Source organism: Lampetra fluviatilis, chromosome 21 (assembly GCF_964198595.1).
Source record: "Lampetra fluviatilis chromosome 21, kcLamFluv1.1, whole genome shotgun sequence".
Lineage (NCBI taxonomy): Eukaryota > Metazoa > Chordata > Hyperoartia > Petromyzontiformes > Petromyzontidae > Lampetra > Lampetra fluviatilis.
In genome coordinates, this window is record NC_136295.1 from 7,807,839 (window position 1) to 7,829,146 (window position 21,308).

Sequence of the window (21,308 nt, forward strand, 5' to 3'; positions counted from 1 at the left end):
ATGATGACGATGGCCACGATGGTAACAATGAAAACGATGACGGTAAGAGCGACGTTGACGACGATGACGACGATGACGACGACGATGACGATGATGACGATGGCCACGATGGTAACAATGACAACGATGACGGTAAGAGCGACGATGACGACGATGACGACGACGACGGTCAGGACGACAACCCTGACGACGGCGACGGCTTGGCAACAGCGGCCTGCGCGCGCTGCGCCACCACGGCAGGTCGATGGAGAGCGAGGAGGCGCGCGTCGCGTTCGACAAGTACGAGGAGATGATGGCCCTGCTGGCGCGCCACGAGGACGACGCCTTCGCCCAGTGGGAGCGCGGCGTCGACGAGGTCTGCCGCTTCAGCCTGGACCGCCCGCTACTCCTCCGTCTCCACGGCGACGGCAGCCTCAGGGTCAACTTCAGCTCCCAGGTGAACCCTCCCGGCCTCGCCCTCCGATAGCCAACAATGGGGTTAACCATGGCGCGGTGGCTCGGAGATGTTAACAACCTCGCCTGGTATACAGGAGGTCGTGGGTTTTGATTCCGACCCCTGACGCCTGCTGTACATTTGCAGTTTGCGTGTTCTCCCCCGTGGTCACGTGGATTTTTCTCCGGGTCCTTCGGTTTTTCCCTCCACATTTAGAATCAACACGCGTTTAGAGTTTTTTGCCAACTGCTATGTATTTCCACGTGATAAGCCGCTTCGTTGGGGCTATTATTGATGGCCAGGTCGCTTCTAGAAAAGAGCTACATAGCTCAGTGGGACTTACCGGGTGGGAAAAAGACAAGTTGAGTTGAGCAATGTGATTCCTGATCAGCTTGCCTGATGGTGCTGGATGTAACCGAACGCGCGTATCGATCGCTCTCCCAATCGCCCATTTCACCGGCGTGGTGGTGGCGCTGCTGCTGCTGCTGGGGGCGGTAATAACTCAGCCACGTTTGTTCATCGTGCGACACCTTCACGTGGGTGGGTGGGTGAGTGGGTGGGTGGGTGAGTGGGTGGGTGAGTGGGTGGGTGAGTGGGTGGGTGAGTGGGTGGGTGGGTGAGTGGGTGGGTGAGTGGGTGGGTGAGTGGGTGAGTGGGTGGGTGGGTGGATGAGTGGGTGAGTGGGTGGGTGGGTGAGTGGGTGAGTGAGTGGGTGGGTGGGTGAGTGGGTGGGTGGGTGGGTGAGTGGGTGAGTGAGTGGGTGGGTGAGTGGGTGGGTGGGTGGGTGGGTGAGTGGGTGGGTGAGTGAGTGGGTGGGTGGGTGAGTGGGTGGGTGGGTGGGTGAGTGAGTGGGTGAGTGGGTGAGTGGGTGGGTGGGTGGGTGAGTGGTTGAGTGGGTGGGTGGGTGAGTGGGTGGGTGAGTGGGTGAGTGGGTGGGTGGGCTGCAGTGACGTTGCCGGGAGGAGCGTGGCGCACGACACAGAGATCTGACCCCCGGCGCGATAGTTTATGGATCTTAACGTCGGTCGCGGAATGCCTCGAGGCGTTCAATCAGTCGAGCGTACCCGGCGTCGGCCTTGCCGTTCTCATTGTGCTGCGCGAGGCCATCGCCGCGACAGGCTTATCGCCGCGCCTCCGACGAGCGCGATTGGCTCCGTGTGGTGCGAGAGACACACGTGCGCACGTGCGGATGCATGCCAAGCATCTGCTGCTTTGCTGCCGTCCCCAGCTGTCCGCCGTGCTGCGCGAGGTCAAGTACCTGCAGCACCTGGAGCTGCGCGGAGCGATCCCCGCCGCGGCGCTCGCCATCTTCCACAAGCGGGGCGCCATCAACCAGGTGTGTCCCTCTCTCTCCTCTCTATTGCTATCTCTCTCGCCACCGCCGTCGTCACGGCCGTGCCGTCGCGAGCAGCGGCGACGATGACGACACAATGCGCGCGGGAAATCGGACAGCCGACAGAAATCGCCGATCGGCCGTAGAAATGTGTATGTATCTCTGGAAGAAAAATCGGCGTTGGTGTTTGCCCGTACGATGTGAGCGCCACCATCGGAATGCCATTGCGTTTGCCCGGAGGGGAGAGGCAACCGTAGCCACAATCCCCGTTGAGAAATGTTGCCCAATGGGACGATTTTTGCCGTGCGTCGACTTTTGTTCCGCAAAAGGGATTGGCAAATGCGAGGGGCGTCAAAGTATTTCTCGCTCTCACCGTCGTTACCGTGCGGGAGATATAACAGCGGTCTCCATTAACACCATTCTCTCACGTCGTCGCCGCTACATCCCTCCTCCTCCTCCTTCTCTCCTCCGCCTCCTCTCCTTCCCTGCTTGCCCTTCTCCATCTTCCATCTTCTTTCGCTTCTCTACTCCTCGTTCTCCTATTCCCTCCCCTTCCTCCTTCTACTCCTGTTCCTCTTCCCTCCTCCCTCATCCTCCCTCCTCTTCCTCCCTCCTCCTCCTCTCCTCCCCCTCCTCCTCCTCCTCTCTTTCCCTCCTTGCCCTTCTCCCTCTTCCCTCCTCTTCCTCCTCCTCCTACTCCTCTTCCCTCCTCCCTCCTCATCCCCTTCTCTCCTCCGCCCCCCCCCCCTCCTCCTCCTCCTCTCTTTCCCTCCTTGCCCTTCTCTCTCTTCCCTCCTCTTCCTCCTCCTCCTACTCCTCTTACCTCCTCCTTCCTCATCCCCTTCTCTCCTCCGCCTCTCTTTTCTTCCTTGGCCTTCTCTCTCGCCCTCCTTCTACTCCTCTTCCCTCAACCTCCCTCCTCTTCCTCTCCCTCCCTCCTCCTCCTCCTCTTCTCCCCCTCCTCCTCCCTTTCTCTCCTTGCCCGTCTCCCTCTTCCCTCCTCTTCCTCCTCCTCCTACTCCTCTTCCCTCTTCCCTCCTCATCCCCTTCTCTCCGCCCCCCCCCCCCTCCTCCTCCTCCTCTCTTTCCCTCCTTGCCCTTCTCTCTCGCCCTCCTACTGCCCCCTCCCCACTCCCCACTCCTCGTCGTCGTCGTGTGCGACGGCTCAGTTTGTGAGCAGCCTGGAGCTGGTGGCCGAGGGCTACAACCGCGTGCAGCGCTCCCTGCTGGAGGTGGAGTTCCCGCTGGTGGCGGCGCAGCTGGCGCGCGTCGACGACAAGCTGGGCCCGGCGCTCGCCGCCGTCACCTGGCAGCAGTGCGAGGTGCATGGGGGGGGGGGGCTGCCACCGCCGTCGATTTTGATATTTGTGGGCGGGAGGGCAGTGGGGGGATGGCGACGGCTAAACTGGGCTCATTGTGGGGGGGGGGGGGGACCATGAGAGATGGTGGAAGCCCGTGGAAGACCACCATCCATCAGTTGACTAATCATGGTGGATGATGATGACGACGAGGACGATGATGATGATAATGACGACGACGATGATGATGACGACGATGATGGTGACAATCGCGACAATAATGATCATGGTGATGATGATGTATGTATGTTGACCTTCTTCCGCACCGTGCATCGCCAACCGTGCTAATCGTAGGTGCGACAACAAAAACAAGCACTTGATCAAGCACAACGACGACGACGACGATGTCGACGACGATAACGAGTCTCGTGTCGCCGTGACGTGCGACCGTCGGCAACGGGGTCGAAAACAAAGAGACGAAACGAGGAGCACACGCTCGGCCTGAAGAAGAGCCTCACCCCAGCGCGCGACCTCCTCCGTGGGCTTTCACGTGCCGCCCTTCGCTGGCCCTGACCCCGCGACCCCCCCCACCCCCCCCCCCCCCCCGACGCAGAGTGATGATACCTGGGCGTACGTGCGCGACCTCTGCGAGCTGGTGGGCGACCTCGACTCGCGCCTGCAGCGCTCCAAGGCGAACGTGGAGCGCATCCAGGCGCTGGCGCGCTCCTGGGCCGACGCGCCGCTGCACGGCCGGCGCGACGGCCGCGGCGACCCCCCGCCGCTCCTCCTGGCCGGCCGCTCGGAGCGGCTCGCCAAGCGGCACCGCACCGTCCGCGACGACGCCGACGCCATCCACCGCCTCGTGCAGGTGCGGCCACGGTGGGGCCACGGTGGGGCCGGGTGGGGGTGCGGCGTGACGTGCCACCGGATAAGGTGGTGGAAAGAACCTCGAGGTGGATGCAGTGGTGTGCTGCTGGGTAAGGTGGTGGGTCGTGCCTAGAGGGAGAGGGGCATGGTGGATGTGGTGTGCTGTGCTGCTGGGTAAGGTGGTGGGTCGTGCCTAGAGGGAGAGGGGCATGGTGGATGTGGTGTGCTGTGCTGCTGGGTAACGTGGTGGGTCGTGCCTAGAGGGAGAGGGGCATGGTGGATGTGGTGTGCTGTGCTGCTGGGTAAGGTGGTGGGTCGTGCCTAGAGGGAGAGGGGTATGGTGGATGTGGTGTGCTGTGCTGCTGGGTAAGGTGGTGGGTCGTGCCTAGAGGGAGAGGGGCATGGTGGATGTGGTGTGCTGTGCTGCTGGGTAACGTGGTGGGTCGTGCCTAGAGGGAGAGGGGCATGGTGGATGTGGTGTGCTGTGCTGCTGGGTAAGGTGGTGGGTCGTGCCTAGAGGGAGAGGGGTATGGTGGATGTGGTGTGCTGTGCTGCTGGGTAAGGTGGTGGGTCGTGCCTAGAGGGAGAGGGGCATGGTGGATGTGGTGTGCTGTGCTGCTGGGTAAGGTGGTGGGTCGTGCCTAGAGGGAGAGGGGCATGGTGGATGTGGTGTGCTGTGCTGCTGGGTAAGGTGGTGGGTCGTGCCTAGAGGGAGAGGGGCATGGTGGATGTGGTGTGCTGCTGGGTAACGTGGTGGGTCGTGCCTAGAGGGAGAGGGGTATGGTGGATGTGGTGTGCTGTGCTGCTGGGTAACGTGGTGGGTCGTGCCTAGAGGGAGAGGGGTATGGTGGATGTGGTGTGCTGTGCTGCTGGGTAACGTGGTGGGTAGTGCCTAGAGGGAGAGGGGTATGGTGGATGTGGTGTGCTGTGCCCAGGTATGTGGCCGCTCGTATCTAGAGCCATATGAATACTGGATGCGGTCAATCGTTTCCAGGTGCCTGGTAGACTGGAGTAGGTGGTGAGTGAACAGTAGCCGATGTCGTATCGATGGGACCACGGGATGCAGTGTGCCGGGTGAAGACCCAGACGGGCCAGGCCGTCACCGTAAGTCATGGGTGCGGTGCACGGCGGGCGGTGGAGGGATTGAGATGTCCTCTGCTGAAGACGACGGGAGGTTGAGGCGGGGGGGGGGTGTGATTGTCATCTTAAATTGTGATGACTGTAAAATTGCGTGATAATCATTGCCGTCCTCGTCGTGAGTGTCATCATCAGCAGGGGTGAGCATCGTCGTCATCATCGGCAGTAGCAGCCTCGACACGAACACCGCTATGGGCATCACCGTAATCTTCATCTTGGCTATTAGCAGAGTGACCAAGATCGTCACCATAAGGACCACCACTTCCACCACCTTCAGCACCGCCACCACCATTACATCACTTTCGTGATTGCCGCTTCATCATCCACACGATTGCAACCACCTTCACCATGATCATCATCACCACCCTCGCCACCACCAAAGACAAAGATCCCCCATATAGCCTTTAACAGACTGTTAGGGCAAGTGCTGTTAGCAAACACCTATGAAGGCCGGCACGGCACATGAGGGGGTGGGTAGCCAGGGCGACGCCCGGCCGCCTTTGTCTCCCCAGTGGCGATGTTTACACACCGCACCAGGTACTCATTTGAGGCTGAGTCGATCTAGGGGAGGCCCAGGACCGGTGCAGGTAATCGTCACTTACGTTGGTGGCTGTGAGCGGGAATCGAACTCGGCTCGCCGGGTTCGTAGCGCAGCGACGCGAACTGCTACGCCACCGCCCTCCCCACCACCACTGCAACCTTCACCCCGCGTGCACACACGCACATACATACGCACATACATATGCACACATGAACGCACATACATGCGCACGTACCCACATACATACGCACGCATGTACATTTGCACGCACGTACATACGCACGCACGCACGCACTTACGTACGCACGTACGCACATACCCACGAACGCCCGCACATACGCACGCCCGCACGTACGCACGTGCGCGCGTTGTCGCCCGGCTCCACACAGGAGAACCGCTCGCTGCTGCTACTGCAGCAGCAGCTGGGCGAGGGGGAGGGGGAGGAGGCGGAGGGGCCGTGGCTCGCCTACCTCGAGTTCATCGACGAGATCCTCCTCGACGGCTTCTTCTCGGCGGCGCTGCGCTCGCTGCACTACCTGCGCGAGGCCACGGACGCGTCGCTGCGCCCGGCGCCGCTGCTGCAGGTGCAGCTGGAGCTGCGGGGCGGCCGCCCCCGCTTCTCGCCCTCGCTGGAGCCCGACGACGACGGCGACGGCGAGGGGCTGGCCGACGTCGTCGAGCAAATCCTGGACGACGTCTACGGCGTCTCGTCGCTGTGCCCCCGCGTGGCCACGCACCTCGGCATGCCGCACTATCAGGTGGGAGGGCGGCGGTGGTGGTGGCGGCGGTGGTGGTGGTGATAAAGGCTGGTGGTGGTGGTGGAGACAGTGGTGGTGGTGACGGTGGTGGTGATAAGGGTGGTAATGGTGGTGGTGGTAATAACGGTGGTTGAAGATGGTGGTGATGGTGGTGGTGGTGACGGTGCTGGTGATGATAAGGGTGGTGAAGGTGGTGGTAGTGGTGGTGATGGTGGTGGTGGAGACAGTGGTGGTGGTGACGGTGGTGGTGATGGTGGTGGTGATGATGGTGGTGATAAGGATGGTGAAGGTGGTGGTAGTGGTGGTGGCGGTGATAAGGGGGGGTGAAGGTGGTGGTAACGGTGGTGGTGAGGGCGGTAATTGTGGTGGGTGGCGACAGTGATGGTAGTGGTGGTTGAAGTGCTGGTGGTGATGGTGATGATAGTTGTGGCGGTGTGCGTGCATTTATTACACGAAACAAAAAAAGCTAAATATCCCCCATATATCCTTTAACAGACTGTAGGGGCAAGTGCTGTTAGCGAGCACCTATGAAGGTCAGAACAGTACACAAGGGGGTGGGTGGCCAGCACCACGTCCAACCGCCTTTGTCTCCCCAGTGGCGATGTTTACTACACACCGCACCAGGTACTCGTTTGAGGCCGAGTCGACCTAGGGGGAGGCCCAGGACCGGTTCAGATACTCGTCGTTGGCCGTGAGCGAGAATCGAACTCGGGCCGCCGGGTTCGTAGTTCAACACGCTCACGTCACCCCCCCCCCCGACCCCCCCCCCCCGAGCAGCAGGACATGGAGGACATGCTTGACCTGGCCGAGCTGCGCCAGGAGATCTCGGCCCGTGCCGCGGCGGCGGCGGCGCGAGCTCGCGCCCAGCTGGGCGCCGCCGCCACGACGCCCTTCGCCTTCCTCTGGAGCGACGACCGCCGCCAGTTCCTGCGCCAGTTCCTGCGCTACGGCCACGCGCTCCCCGCCGGCGAGGCCGAGGCCCACGCCGACGACGGCGTCCCCGAGGCCCCGCCGGGCCTGCAGGCCTTCAAGGAGCAGGTTAGGGGTGGGGGGGGTAGGGGTAGTGATAGGGGTGGGGGTAGTGGTAGGGGTGGGGGTAGTGGTAAGGGTGGGGGTAGTGGTAGGAGTAGTGGTAGGAGTGGGGGTAGTGGTAGGGGTGGGGGTAGGGGTGGGGGTAGTGATGGGGGTAGTGGTAGGAGTGGGGGTAGTGGTAGTGGTAGGGGTGAGGGTAGTGGTAGTGATAGGGGTAGTAATAGGTTTGGGGGTAGTAATAGGGATTGGGGTAGTGGTAGGGGTTTGGGTAGTGATAGGGGTGGGGGTAGTGATAGGGGTAGTGGTAGCGATAGGAGTTGGTGTAGTGATAGAAGTTGGTGTAGGCCTGGTCAAAGCTGGGGGTCGGGGGAAGGGAGTAGTAGCAGCAGGATGGGCTAGGGGTGTGAGATGGAGGCCATTTCAAGGGAGGAACGGAAGCTGCAACTCGTCGTTGTTGTGCTCAAGATGATTGCTCGACGTGGCTGCGGTCGGAATTAGTTCCAGCGGTGACGGGGAGCGAGAAGGGAGCCGGAGCGAGCGAGACTGGGTCGCACGCTGGGAGCCCACGGCGGCGTAGAGGAACGCGCCGGGGGGGGGGGGGGGGGGGGGTCGGGTAAAGGAGCGTAGCCGAGAGACGCGATGGAAGCGATCGACGTCACGCCGTCGCACCCCCCCCCCGCAGATCGACGTCTACGAGCAGCTTCACGCCCGCGTGGCCGCGCTGGAGGACGCGCGAGTCATCGACTCGTGGCTGCGGGTCGACGTCCGCCCGTTCAAGACGGCCCTCCTCAACATCGTCTGCCGCTGGAGCTGGATGTTCAAGGAGCACCTCATCCATCACGTCACCGACAGGTTGCGGGGGTCGCGGGGGTCGCGGGGGTCGCGGAGGTCACGGGGGTTGTGGGGGGCGGGGTGGGGGCAGGTTAGGTCACCGACGTCTGATGCAACGTCAGCGCTGCCGTTTGGTACAAGCAGAGGTAGATGGGTGGATAGATTGGACAGGTGGATAAGCTGGCTGAGAAGGTAGCAAGGCACACATGTAGACAGGCAGTAACACACAGATCAATGGGTAACATATAGACCAACATACGCAAATTGGATGGGAGAGAGATAGATTGGTAGCTACGTAGGCGGTGCGCGAGTGCCGAATAGGTAGCGGAAACGATCATCACGCCGAATAAATAAAAATAACAATCATCTAACCGAATAGATTCCGATCATCGCTCCGCATAGACAACGATCGTCATCATGCCACATAAACAACAATCATCGTCGTATCGAATAAACACTTCTAATGATCATCATCGTCATCATGCCAAATAGACAACAATCATTGTCTCTCCGAATAGACAACGATAACGATCATCATCATCATGCTGAATAGACAATGGTAACGATCATCATGCTGAATAGACAATGGTAACGATCATCATGCTGAATAGACAATGGTAACGATCATCATGCTGAATAGACAATGGTAACGATCATCATGCTGAATAGACAATGGTAACGATCATCATTGTGCCGAATGGACAATGGTAACGATCATCATCATGCTGAATAGACAATGGTAACGATCATCATCATCATCATTCTGAATAGACAACAATTGTTGTCTCTCCGAATAGACAACGGTAACGATCATCATCATCATGCTGAATAGACAACAAGCATCATCATGTTGAATAGACAATGGTAACGATCATCATCATCATGCTGAATAGACAACAATCATCATCATGCTGCATAGACAATGGTAACGATCATCATCATCATGCTGAATAGACAACAACCATCATCATGTTGAATAGACAATGGTAACGATCATCATCATGCTGAATAGACAATGGTAACGATCATCATCATGCTGAATAGACAATGGTAACGATCATCATCATCATGCCGAATAGACAACAACCATCATCATGCTGAATAGACAATGGTAACGATCATCATCATCATGCTGAATAGACAACAACCATCATCATGTTGAATAGACAATGGTAACGATCATCATCATGCTGAATAGACAATGGTAACGATCATCATCATCATCATGCCGAATAGACAACAACCATCATCATCGCACCGCATAGACAACGGTAACGGTCGTCGCCGTCGTCGCCACCAGCCTGGCGGAGCTGGAGGAGTTCATCGCGGTGACGGAGGCGGGCCTGCGCAGGGAGCTCCGCGCCGACGACTACGAGGGCCTCGTGGAGACCATGATGCACCTGATGGCCGTGCGCGACCGCCAGACGGCCACCGACCGCCTCTTCCAGCCGCTGCACGACACCATCGAGCTGCTGCTCCTCTACGGGCAGCGGCTGCCCGACAGCGTGCACGCACAGCTCGAGGTGACTGCCCGCCCGCCTGCCCGCCTGCCCGCCCGCCTGCCCGTATTCGCGGGCCGTTGGCGTTTGGCCTTGCCGTGCGTTGTTACGGTTGTTGTCGATGTTGTTGAGCAGTGGCGCAGCGATTAGTGAGCTGCTACGAACCCGGCGACCCGGGTACGCATCAGCCATGGGGAGCGGTGGTGTAGCGGTTAGCGCGCTGCACTACGAACCCGGCGACCCGGGTTCGATTCCCCTCTCACGGCCAACACCGGTGACGATTATTTGAACCGGTCCCGGGCTTCCCCCCTAGGCCGAGCCGGCCTCAGATGAGTACCTGGTGCGGTGTGTAGAAACATCGCCACCTGGGAGACAAAGGCGGCCGGGCGTGGTGCTGGCCACTCCACCCCCTCGTGTGTTGTGCCGGCCTTCATAGGTGCTCGCTAATGGCACTTGCCCCAACAGTCTGTTACAGGCTTTACGGGGGATCTTTGTCTGTTGTTGCTGTTGGTGTTACTGTTGTTCCAATGTTGTTGTTGTGATTCGTTCGTTGTACTCGCGCTCTCTCGCTCACTCACCACGGTCTAGGACTGTGCTCAGCGTGGCCGTGTGTTTGGAGATCTTCCCCTGCACCTCCGATGTAGAAGGGTTGGCGACTTACGGTGCGAAAGAAGTTCAACATGAATACAGGATAGGGTCGCCTGGTGGTGTCTCGTGGTTCTTGTTGTGATCTGGTTGTTCTTGCTGTGATGTCATTGGTGTGATGTGGTTGTTATTGTTGTGATCTAATTGTTGTGAGGTGGTTGTTATTGTTGTGATCTAATTGTTGTGAGGTGGTTGTTATTGTTGTGATCTAATTGTTGTGAGGTGGTTGTTATTGTTGTGATCTGGTTGTTGTTATCTGGTTGTTCTTGATGTGATCTAATTGTTGTGATGTGGTTGTTATTGTTGTGTTCTAATTGTTGTGATGTGGTTGTTATTGTTGTGATCTGGTTGTTGTAATCTGGTTGTTCTTGCTGTGATGTCATTGTTGTGATCTGGTTGTTGTTATCTGGTTGTTGTTGTGATCTGGTTGTTGTTGCTATCTGGTCGTTGTTGTTGTGATCTGGTTGTTATTACTGTTGTGATGTGATTGTTGTTGTGTTGATCTGATTGTTGTTGTTATTACTGTTATAATGTGGTGGTTGTTATTTCTGTTGTGATGTGATTGTTGTTGCGATCTGGTTGTTGTCGCTGTTATTATTATTTCAGCTACTGGTGCCGGAGTAACTTGCCTGCTGCTCATCTCATCAACATCAACAATGACAAACACCACGTGGGTCTGAGTTGCCTTGCGTCGATGATGACGACGATGACAACGACGATGACGACGATGACGACGATGACAACGACGATGACGACGATGACGACGACGACGATGATGATGACGATGACGACGATGGCGACGACGATGATGACGACGATGGCGACGACGATGATGACGTCGATGATGACGACGATGACGACGACGATAGCGACAACGAGAACGACGATGACCGCATGCGAGGGCGAGGCCCGAGGATGAGACTCGCACACACACACGCGGCGAAATGTGCAACAGCTTCCAGAGGCCTCCATCCAGCAGTGGATAGACCACGGTCGACGACGACGACGACAACGACGACGATTGACACGGTTGGCTACGTACGGTGCAAAGCTCTACAAACATACATGATCGATGACGACGATGATGATAATCGCGAGTCGTCGCGCCTGCGTGCAGGAGTTGCCGGAGAAGTGGAACGGGCTGAAGAAGATGGCCATCACGGTGAAGCACGAGGCGGCGCCGATGCAGAGCCAGCGCGTCACCAACATCCGGCAGAAATGCGTCAAGTTCGACGTGAGCCCTTGCGATGTTTCGATTTCGTTTTTGTCCTTGCACTGCTCAAGGAGACAGGGGAAGAGAGAACGTACGAGCTCCACGAATGAACCGCAACACCTTTGCTGATTCTTCGGTTCTTTCGGTAAAGTCACGTATAAAGATAAAATAATAAATTAAATAATAGCATACGACGTTTCGATTGCAACACAAGCAATCATCATCAGGTATAATGAAATAGCGACATCAAATCTAACCAGAAAACTATAGACAGACATATAAGCAGACAGATATCACCAAGATACACAGAGAGAGAGAGCAACACAGGTAACAGAGAGGGGTGATCGTCTCTGTGGGGTGGCCTCAAATAGACAGAGGGGGGCGGAGGCAGAGAGAGAAGGAGGGGTTAGAGAAAAAATTACATGTCAATGAGTACGAAGAGACGCGTAGTAAAGTACGCAGGCCTATTATTTTATCTTTATACGTGACTTGACCGAAAGAACCAAAGAATAATTCCTGCAGTCACGAAAGCTCCAAAATTAAGATTGTACCTTTGCTGATCGCGTCAAGGTGCATAAGCCATCGTCACGCAAACTCCGGTCATCTTTTGCAGCAGCAGCAGCGGCTTTTTGCTGCCATCGAGCAAAGACGGTCACTTGCATCGCGGTCAGATGTGCTACTGCGGCCATCTATACCGACACTAGGAAGCCACTGGAGCTGTGCACTTTTAAATCATGTAGATTGGAAACTCACTTCTTTAGAACTGCTTTTGTGCGTTTAGTTTGTTGTCCTTCCCCCGCACTTCTGATTAGCGTGGTTGTCTACGTGCGGTGCGAACGAAGTTCAACACACGTACACACATACACACATACACACATACACACATACACACATACACACATACACACATACACACATACACACACACACACATACACACATACACACATACACACATACACACACACATACACACATACACACATACACACATACATACACACATACACACATACACACATACACACATACACACATACACACATACACACATACACACATACATACAGACACACACATACATACACACACACACACATACACACATACACACATACACACATACATACACACATACACATATACACACATACATACAGACACACACACATACACACACACATACACACATACACACATACATACACACATACACACACACATACACACATACATACATACACACATACACACATACACACATACATACACACATACACACATACACACACACATACACACATACACACATACACACATACACACATACATACATACACACATACATACAGACACACACACATACACACATACACACATACACACATACATACATACAGACACACACACATACACACCTACAGACATAGAGACAGACATACAGGCATATACACATACAGACATACAGACACACACACATACACACATAGAGACATACACACATACAGACATACAGACACACACATACAGACATACAGACACACACACATACACACATACACACACATACACACATACACACATACACACATACAGACACACACACATACACACATACAGACATACACACATACACACACATACACACACACACAGACATACAGACACACACACATACACACATACACACATACAGACATACATCCACACATACAGACACACAGACACACATACACACATACAGACATACACACATACACACAAACAGACGTACGTGCGTTTGTTTGTTTACGCTTCTGAATTTTTCTTCTTCGTTTTCGTTGCGTGTCGTTCCGTCCCGTCGCCGTCGCTTTTGCGGCGCGTGAATCCATGCGTTTGTTTTGTTGTTGCTTACGCGAAGCTTTCAGTCGTGAAAACTTGTACGGCGTCGGTCGCCCGTCACGCGACGGTCGTCACCTCTGCTGAGCCGACGAGCTAACGCAACGTCGGATAAGCACAGCCCTGGACTTCCCACCAAAATAATCTGGCCCCGAGCGAGCGTTGGTTGCGCTGGCCCTGAGTGATCGGTGCGTGCTCCCCGTGTGTGCGTGCGTGCGTGTGCGGTGCAGTCGAGGCAGCAGGGATTCCGCGAGTGGTTTCGAGCGGAGGCTCCGTTTGCCTACAACTCGGCACAGCCGTACACCACGCTGGACAAGGTGCGCGTTGACAACCCACACACACAAAACAACAACAACTGCGGCCATCCACCACCGAGTGGCGGCGACGTCGCCACCGCAGAGCTCCGTGCCAGGCTCGGTGAACTTTGAGGCCGTCGCGTGAAGTGCGGAAGGCTCGCCGCTGGCAGGAGGTCACGGGACAGACCCCAGGTGTTTTGCGGGTCGGCTAAATTAGATGACCGGCAGACGTGCACACACGCGCACTTGCCACGGAGTCGCCAGGTTTGCCGCAGCCCGAACCCCGGGCGTACGTCTGAGTCGCCCTAGGGTCAGGGGTCGGCAAGCAAAATAACAAGAAGAGCCATTTTTTTTGTTCGAATTCGGTGCACGTGAATGAATACATTCATTACGTCACGGAGCCAGTTGCTTAAAGAGCCACCGCATGCGGCTTCGGAGCCACAGGTTGGCGACTCCGTGCCCTCTAGGCGTATCAAAACCGCGCCTTCATTTAGCACGGTTGACTACGTAGAGTGCGAAAGCAGTTCAGCATACATACACACACACACACAAGTGTGCAGCATACTGCTACATCGCAGTACACATGGCAATGAGAACTACGTGGGGTCCAACGGTTCCAACCACGTCGGCCCAGAGTAGTCCGTTTGCTTGGCGAGTTCAACACAATCGCAGTACCAGGTCTGGGGTGTAAAATCGATTCCTGCCGCCCGACTGCAGATGCTGGTTCACGCCGAGCTTGGCCTCATTCCAGTCGCTGTCTTCTTGCTGCATCTCCCCCCCCCCCCTTCTCCAGCCCCCTGCCCCCCCCCCCCAAAAAAAAAATACTTCTTAAAATCCATAAACATATGGTGTGCGTAGAGAAGGGCGAGCCGTTTATAGATACCCCATATAGTTCTAATTTCTTTATCATATCAACCAGAACCCCCGTTGAGGCTCCTACTGGATGTCCAGTCCCCTACGGAACATCTGTGAAAAAGAGCTTCATGGCTCATCAGATTCCTCCGGTGTAAATAAATATTCGGATTTTAATACTGGAGAAGTCATTCCTGTCATACCCCCCCCCCCCCCACTCTATTTTGGCCCCCGCGGGCGGGAATCGAACTCAGGTCGTCCGGCTCATAACGCAGCTCGCTAACCGCTGCACCACCACTCCCCCCTCCCCCCGCCAAACCCATCTCCACCCCCAGGTGAACCGCGAGATCCTGGCTCTGGAGAGGGAGATGGCCTTCCTGCAGGAGTCGGCGGCACTCTTCGAGGTCGGCGTGCCTGACTTCAAGGCCCTCCGGCTGTGCCGGCGTGAGGCCTCGCAGCTCAAGTCCGTGTGGGACCTCGCAAGCCTCGTCAGGGTGAGTGGCGGCGCCGACAATCCTCCCGGAGCCAGAGGTCGCAACCGGGTACCCGATACCCGTACCCTACCCGATACCCGGCTACCCGTACCCAGCCGGGTATGGGTACCCGTTTGCGACCCTGGTGCGGCCGGGTACGGGTAAGGAATCAAAACCCGTTTGCGACCTCTGCCCGGAGCCCCTGTAAACTTTTTAATTTTTGTATTTTTTACCAAGTCGGGCCCAACCACTGAGCTGCCACAAATGATAGCTCGACGAAGTTGGCCTCTCGTCTTGTGGAAATTTGTGGCGGTCGAATGCTCTAAAAGGTGAAATGGCAGCTGTTGTTCTGCGTCTACATCGGCAACACGGAAGGAGAAGACTCGAAGCACGTGACGTTGATTATAAGTGTGGAGGGGAAAAAATAAACCAGAGGACTCGGAGAAAAATCCACGCGGCCATGGGCAGAGAGAGAGAGACACGCAAACTCCAAATATACAGCAGCAGGACTCGGGGTTGGGCTCGAACCCACGACCTCCTGTATACCAGGCAAGGGAGTTAACATCTCATAGCCACCGTAATCATGATGAGAGAGAGACGCAAACTCCAAATATACAGCAGCAGGCGGCAGGGTCGGAATCGAACCCACGACCTCCTGTATATCGGGCGAGGGAGTTAACATCTCGCCACCTCATGTCGCTCGCGGCCAAGTGCCGACAATTTCATCGCGTTATTGGGCGCCACTCACCTATGGTACTTGGGCGGTCTCGATGATGCAGTGGTGGAGATTCCACATTTGCATGGCGGGGATCGGTCGCGCCTGTTTGCCCACTCTAAGGTCGCAGGGCAGCGTCCACTTACACTTTATAGAGAAACAAATGGTGGAAGGAGGCATATTGACTGCTTATTTATGTTAGCCACCTGCCGTACATTATTGGTGGTCTTGAGCCCGTGGCAGAAATTCTACACTCCGATGGCAGGGACCAGTCACACCTTAGGATATACAGCGCTGTGTTTTCTCACTCACGTGACGACGGAGCAGAGGTCACCGAGACCTCTGTTGGGGCTCTTTCGCCAACGGTGAATCTTCCACATTCCTATGGCAAGGACCATGAAATCTGCACGAAATTCAGTTTTCTCCCCGCCCCCCCCCCCCCACCCAGTGGGGCTGGTACTCATCTCTCATTACTAGCAATGAGCCTGTCGTGGAAATTCCACATTCCTACGGCATGCGCGAGTACTGTATTTCCATTGGGCAACCGATGCTGACTTCCCACAAAGTGGTGCTCATTTTAATGACCTCGGAGAGATGATTGCCAAAGTGAATTCGGACATCGTGGCAATGTAATAACAGCGTGGGAATTAATTCGTTAATTTATAATTAGCACGGTTGCCTAAGTACGATGCGAAACAAGTTGAACATACAGAGATCCCCCCGTATAGCCTTAACAGACTGTTGGGGCGGGGGCTGTTAGCGAGTAGCACCTGTGAAGGCCGGAATGGCACATGAGGGGGTGGGTGGCCAACATTACACCACGCCCGGCCCACCTTTGTCTCCCCAGCGGCGATTTTTACACACCATGCCAGGTTCTAATTTGAGGCTGAGTCGACCTAGGGGAGGCTCTTGCCCGGTTCAGATTATCGTCACCGGTGTTGGCCGTGAACACAGAATGGAACTCGGGTCGTCGGGTTTGCAGCGTGCTGAGCTAACCGCTACACCGCTGCACGGTTGCCTATGTATGGTGCGAAAGAAGTTCAACAAGCACGCACACATCACGCTGATGTGCCCAGAAAGTAGAGCCCGGGCCTGCTTCGCGCGGTCACTTTGCACCGTTTGTGCCCTCAGACGAGCATAGATGACTGGACCGGGACCCAGTGGCGGCAGATCAACGTCGACCACATGGACTCGGAGCTCCGACGCTTCGCCAAGGTGAGCGAGCGGCCACCCCCCGGGGTGCCTGGTTTCGCTGGTGAGGGAGCGCCGGCGCGAAATGCGACGTTGGCGGCGGAACTTGCCAGGCGTGTGTCCGTTCAATCGCCCATTTATTTCGTCTTGATTTCTTTTCGTTGCGACGAATTGTTCCGTATCGGTTTTTGAATTCTCTTTTGCTTTTATTATCATCGGATTCGTTTTGCAAAGCAGCATCCAAATCCAGGTGTAATGATGTTTCTTCCTTGTCTACATACGAATATAAATGAAATATATATTGTCCTTCCCGGTGACCGGGCAGGAGGTGCGCACCCTGGACAAGGAGGTGCGTGCATGGGACGTCTACGCCGGTCTCGATGCGCTGGTGCGGAACACGCTGACCTCGCTGCGAGCGGTCACCGAGCTGCAGAACCCGGCGATCCGCGACCGCCACTGGCTGCAGCTCATGGGCGCCTTGCAGGTGACACAGATAGAGGTCCCCCGTGTGGCCTGCGCAGGCCTTCGGGGGAAAGTGCTCTGAGCGAGCGATGGGGTGGCGTGGGCAGCGTCACGCCCGGCAGCATTTGTCTCCCCAGCGACAATGTTTTTAAACGCCGCGGCAGGTCCTCATTTGAGGCTGAGTCGACCTGGGGGAGGCCCAGGACCGGTTCAGATAACCGACACTGGTGTTGGTGGCCGTGAGCGGGAATGGAGCTTGGGTCGCCGGGTTTGTAGCGCAGGGCGTTAACCGCCACGCCACTGCATAAATACACGCACGCACACACACACCCTGCGTTCGTACTTCTGCGTTTGTTCACATTTAGCTGAAGAAAGTTATGATCAAACCAATCCAAGATGATAGGTTAACCCAAAACCGATTTAAGCATATTCTTGGTTCTTTCGGTAAAGTCACGTAGAAGGTAAATAATAAAATAATAAAAATAAAACAATTAAATTCTCACGACGTTTCGATTGCAACACAAGCAATTATCATCAGGTGTGAAAACCACAGCAAGAAAATTAGAAAAAAGTGGCGGTTTTGAAGCAGTTATGACACTAGCCCAGATACAAAGCACCGATTCAATAACAAATATTTATTTTTGTTTTACTGAAACCGACAATTACCAAATCATTCGCTTGGGAGGTTTTGCTTCCGGAAGAACAAATCTTATTTGTGTTCGGCTTTCGGTTTCGGTTCGAACACACGAGCAGCAAATGCTGGTTTCTGGTTCTCATCTGTTATCATCATCACCATCATCATCATGATCGGCTTGACTCTCAGCCGATAATCTCTCGCAAACGAGAGAGGAACCCGCCCCCTCCGCCCCCCAACGTCCCGGCGACGTTGGTTCAAGTGACGTCGGCAGCGGCAGCGGCGCCACTCACGGTTGCTCCCCTGCCGCCAGGTGACGTTGGAGATGTGCGACGACACGACGCTGGCCGAGCTGCTCGCGCTGCAGCTGCACCGCGTGGAGGAGGAGGTGAAGAACGTCGTGGACAGAGCCGTCAAGGAGATGTCCATCGAGAAGGTGAGGGGTGGCGGTGGGGTAGGGATGGAGCGATGGGGTAGGGGGGGCGGGGGGGTGGGGGGGACTTAGCTACCTCGCCTGGTGTGCAGGAAGTCGTGGGTTCTATCCCGACCCTGACGCCTGATGCTGTATATTTGGAGTTTGCGTTTCTTTCTCTCCCCGTGGTGAGATGTTAACTACCTCGCCTGATATACAGGAGATCGTGGGTTCTATCCCGACCCTGACGCCTGATGCTGTATATTTGGAGTTTGCGTTTCTCTCTCTCCCCGTGGTGAGATGTTAACTACCTCGCCTGGTATACAGGAGATCGTGGGTTCTATCCCGACCCTGACGCCTAATGCTGTATATTTGGAGTTTGCGTGTGTGGTCCGTCTCTCCGTGGTCGCGTGGATTTTTCTCCGGGTCCCTACCGCATTCAGGATCAGCGTCACTCGTTCAGAGTATTTGGGCTGCTATACATTCCCACGTGATGATAAGCCACTTCGTTGAGCTATCATTTGTGGGCCAGGTCGCTTCTAGAAATGAACTATATAGCTCAGTGGGCCTTACTTGGTACCTTTAAAATAGTTAGTAAATTGTTAAAATAGACTTCCGTTGGACTTGACGGGGTGAAACGCGCGGGCTCGTAAATGAGGCGTCGCGCCATTGATGTTTTAAAGTGGATTTCCTAGGCCCATGGTAGTTGCGTCGTGTTGTACTCGTGAGAGTGGATTCATTTTTACGAGAGCAAAACGCATACACGAGTAACGCACGGCAAATCGGGGGTGGTGCTGTGCGGTAATGACAATCCAGCCCCCACCAGTTCCGTCTCCCGGAATCACCCCGCGCGCTTTTGTCCACCCAGTCGCGTAAATTTGTCCGCCACACTCAAATTGGCAGGGTCGCGTGTGCCCCTTCCACGGTGTTTGCCAGCGTGGAAGAGTAGGCCAAAATATACTCTCAGAAAGGCTCTCTGGAGCTTCCTTTATTCGAGGCCCATGGCACGAGCAGTGGGGTGAGCAGGCATTTGCACGATGAAACTTTGTTGTTAAAAAAAGTTTTGCTGGCTGGAGCACGTCCGTCACCGGCATCCAACAGTGTTGAGCCGGGTTTGCGCATCGCTCTGACGTCACCTGTTATATAATTTTCCTCTTAAGCCCACATGCGGTGTTGTTGATGAATGTGTTGAGGTTTTTTTGTTGTTGTAATAAATCGAGATGGAGGTGGTGAAAATCGTGACTTTTCCGAACCAAGAGGTCAACATTCCACCAGCGAAGCTTCACCCTTAATTTGCCCTCTTCCAAGCTTTTCAATCTCAAATGGTTCTCCGTGACAGTTTTGAGTTTTGTTTATCTCTGCGTCAATTTCAGAAGTAGTTCTGTCGCGTCCCCTTCCGAGTTTTTTTTGTTCGATGCCCCCTTGTCGCTCCGCCATCGTCGTCGTCATCGTCGTGCGAGCTCAGGTCCTCGCCGAGATCCGGCAAACGTGGACGGCCATGGAGTTCTCGTACGAGCAGCACCACCGCACGGGGACACCGCTCCTCAAGTCCGACGAGGAGCTCATCGAGACCCTGGAGGAGAACCAGGTTCGGCGATTGTCATTTAAACAAAACCAAAAACTGGAACTACCGTTGATGATTGTTGGATATGTGTGTGTGCGGTGGACAATCGTGGTGGACGCACGTGCGTGGTGGACCTATCTGGCGGAGTGATCACAGGCGGTGGGTGGTGACGTGTGGGCAATTGTGGACGCGTGTGGTGGACACTTGTTTGGTGAAATGCACGGAGGACACGCGTGTGTGCACGGTGGACACGCGCGTGCGTGCGGTGGACATGCATCTGTGTACGGTGGACACGCGCGTGTGTGCGTGGTGGACATGCGTGTGTGCATGGTGGATCTGTGCCAGTGTAGCGGTGGACACGTGTCTGTGTGCGTGCCTTTGTTTTGCTCTTTTTAAACACAGTTCCTGAGCACAGACCCAAATGGCCCAAAACGTCCAGAGGTCAGCAACAAGCAGCACAATGAGAGTTGCTTTAGATAAGAGCGCGACACGAGTTCGTTGAATCGAGCAAGGGCGAAACGAGCCGAGGAAAAGAGACGATGACGATGATGGGGAGAGGGAATTCGAAAGTGGAGCGGTGCCGTGAGTGAGTGAGTGAGCGGGTGAAGTGGGTGGGTGAGTGAGCGGGAGCTTGAGTTCGTGACTGTGGGTGTAGAGTAGGTGGGTGAGTGAGTGTGTGAATGGGTGAGTGAGTGAGTGAGATGGAGAGTGAGTGAATGGGTGAGTAGGTGACAGTCGGGTAGACCAAGTCCTGACCGACACAGGTGAAGGAATCATTGAGTGAAGTTCACGGGGGAACAGTACTGATTGTCGTAGTAGGAATGAAAGAGTGATTAGGAGGGGGGCATCTGACCGCCGGTGAGTGAGCGAATTGGTGAGTGAGTCGATTGCTGAGTGAGCGAATTGGTGAGTGAGTCATTTGGTGAATGAGTCGATTGGTGAGTGAGTCGATAGGTGAGTGAGCGAGCGAATTTGTGAGTGAGTGAATCGGTGAGTGCTGGATCGTCAATCAACCCGACTGACTGGCTTCTAATTAAGAGGCACCACGGTGGCGAGATGTTACCTCTCTCGCCTGGTATGCAGGAGGTCGTGGGTTCGATCTCGATGCCTGACGATGCCTGCACATTTGGAGTTTGCGTGTCTCTCCCCGTAGCCGCGTGGATTTTTCTCCGTATCCTCCGGTTTTTCCCTCCACATTTAGAACTGGCGCGTGCTTGGATTATTTGGCTGCTATACATTTTCAC

At 55.4% G+C, this 21,308-nt stretch overlaps 1 protein-coding gene across 1 annotated transcript in view; it reads left to right on the forward strand.

Annotated features, from left to right (window-relative positions):
* Window positions 1-21,308, forward strand: part of DNAH11 (dynein axonemal heavy chain 11) — a 152,520-nt gene that overhangs the window by 36,334 nt on the left and 94,878 nt on the right. Inside the window, exons 11-25 of the mRNA XM_078865799.1 lie at window positions 241-436; window positions 1,662-1,769; window positions 2,936-3,081; window positions 3,680-3,932; window positions 6,026-6,367; window positions 7,145-7,405; window positions 8,082-8,251; window positions 9,531-9,753; window positions 11,492-11,608; window positions 13,696-13,782; window positions 14,949-15,107; window positions 16,933-17,016; window positions 17,318-17,476; window positions 18,402-18,524; window positions 19,966-20,088. Of these exons, the coding sequence (XP_078721925.1) occupies window positions 241-436; window positions 1,662-1,769; window positions 2,936-3,081; window positions 3,680-3,932; window positions 6,026-6,367; window positions 7,145-7,405; window positions 8,082-8,251; window positions 9,531-9,753; window positions 11,492-11,608; window positions 13,696-13,782; window positions 14,949-15,107; window positions 16,933-17,016; window positions 17,318-17,476; window positions 18,402-18,524; window positions 19,966-20,088 (2,551 nt within the window). The remainder of the gene's footprint in view (window positions 1-240; window positions 437-1,661; window positions 1,770-2,935; window positions 3,082-3,679; window positions 3,933-6,025; window positions 6,368-7,144; window positions 7,406-8,081; window positions 8,252-9,530; window positions 9,754-11,491; window positions 11,609-13,695; window positions 13,783-14,948; window positions 15,108-16,932; window positions 17,017-17,317; window positions 17,477-18,401; window positions 18,525-19,965; window positions 20,089-21,308) is intronic.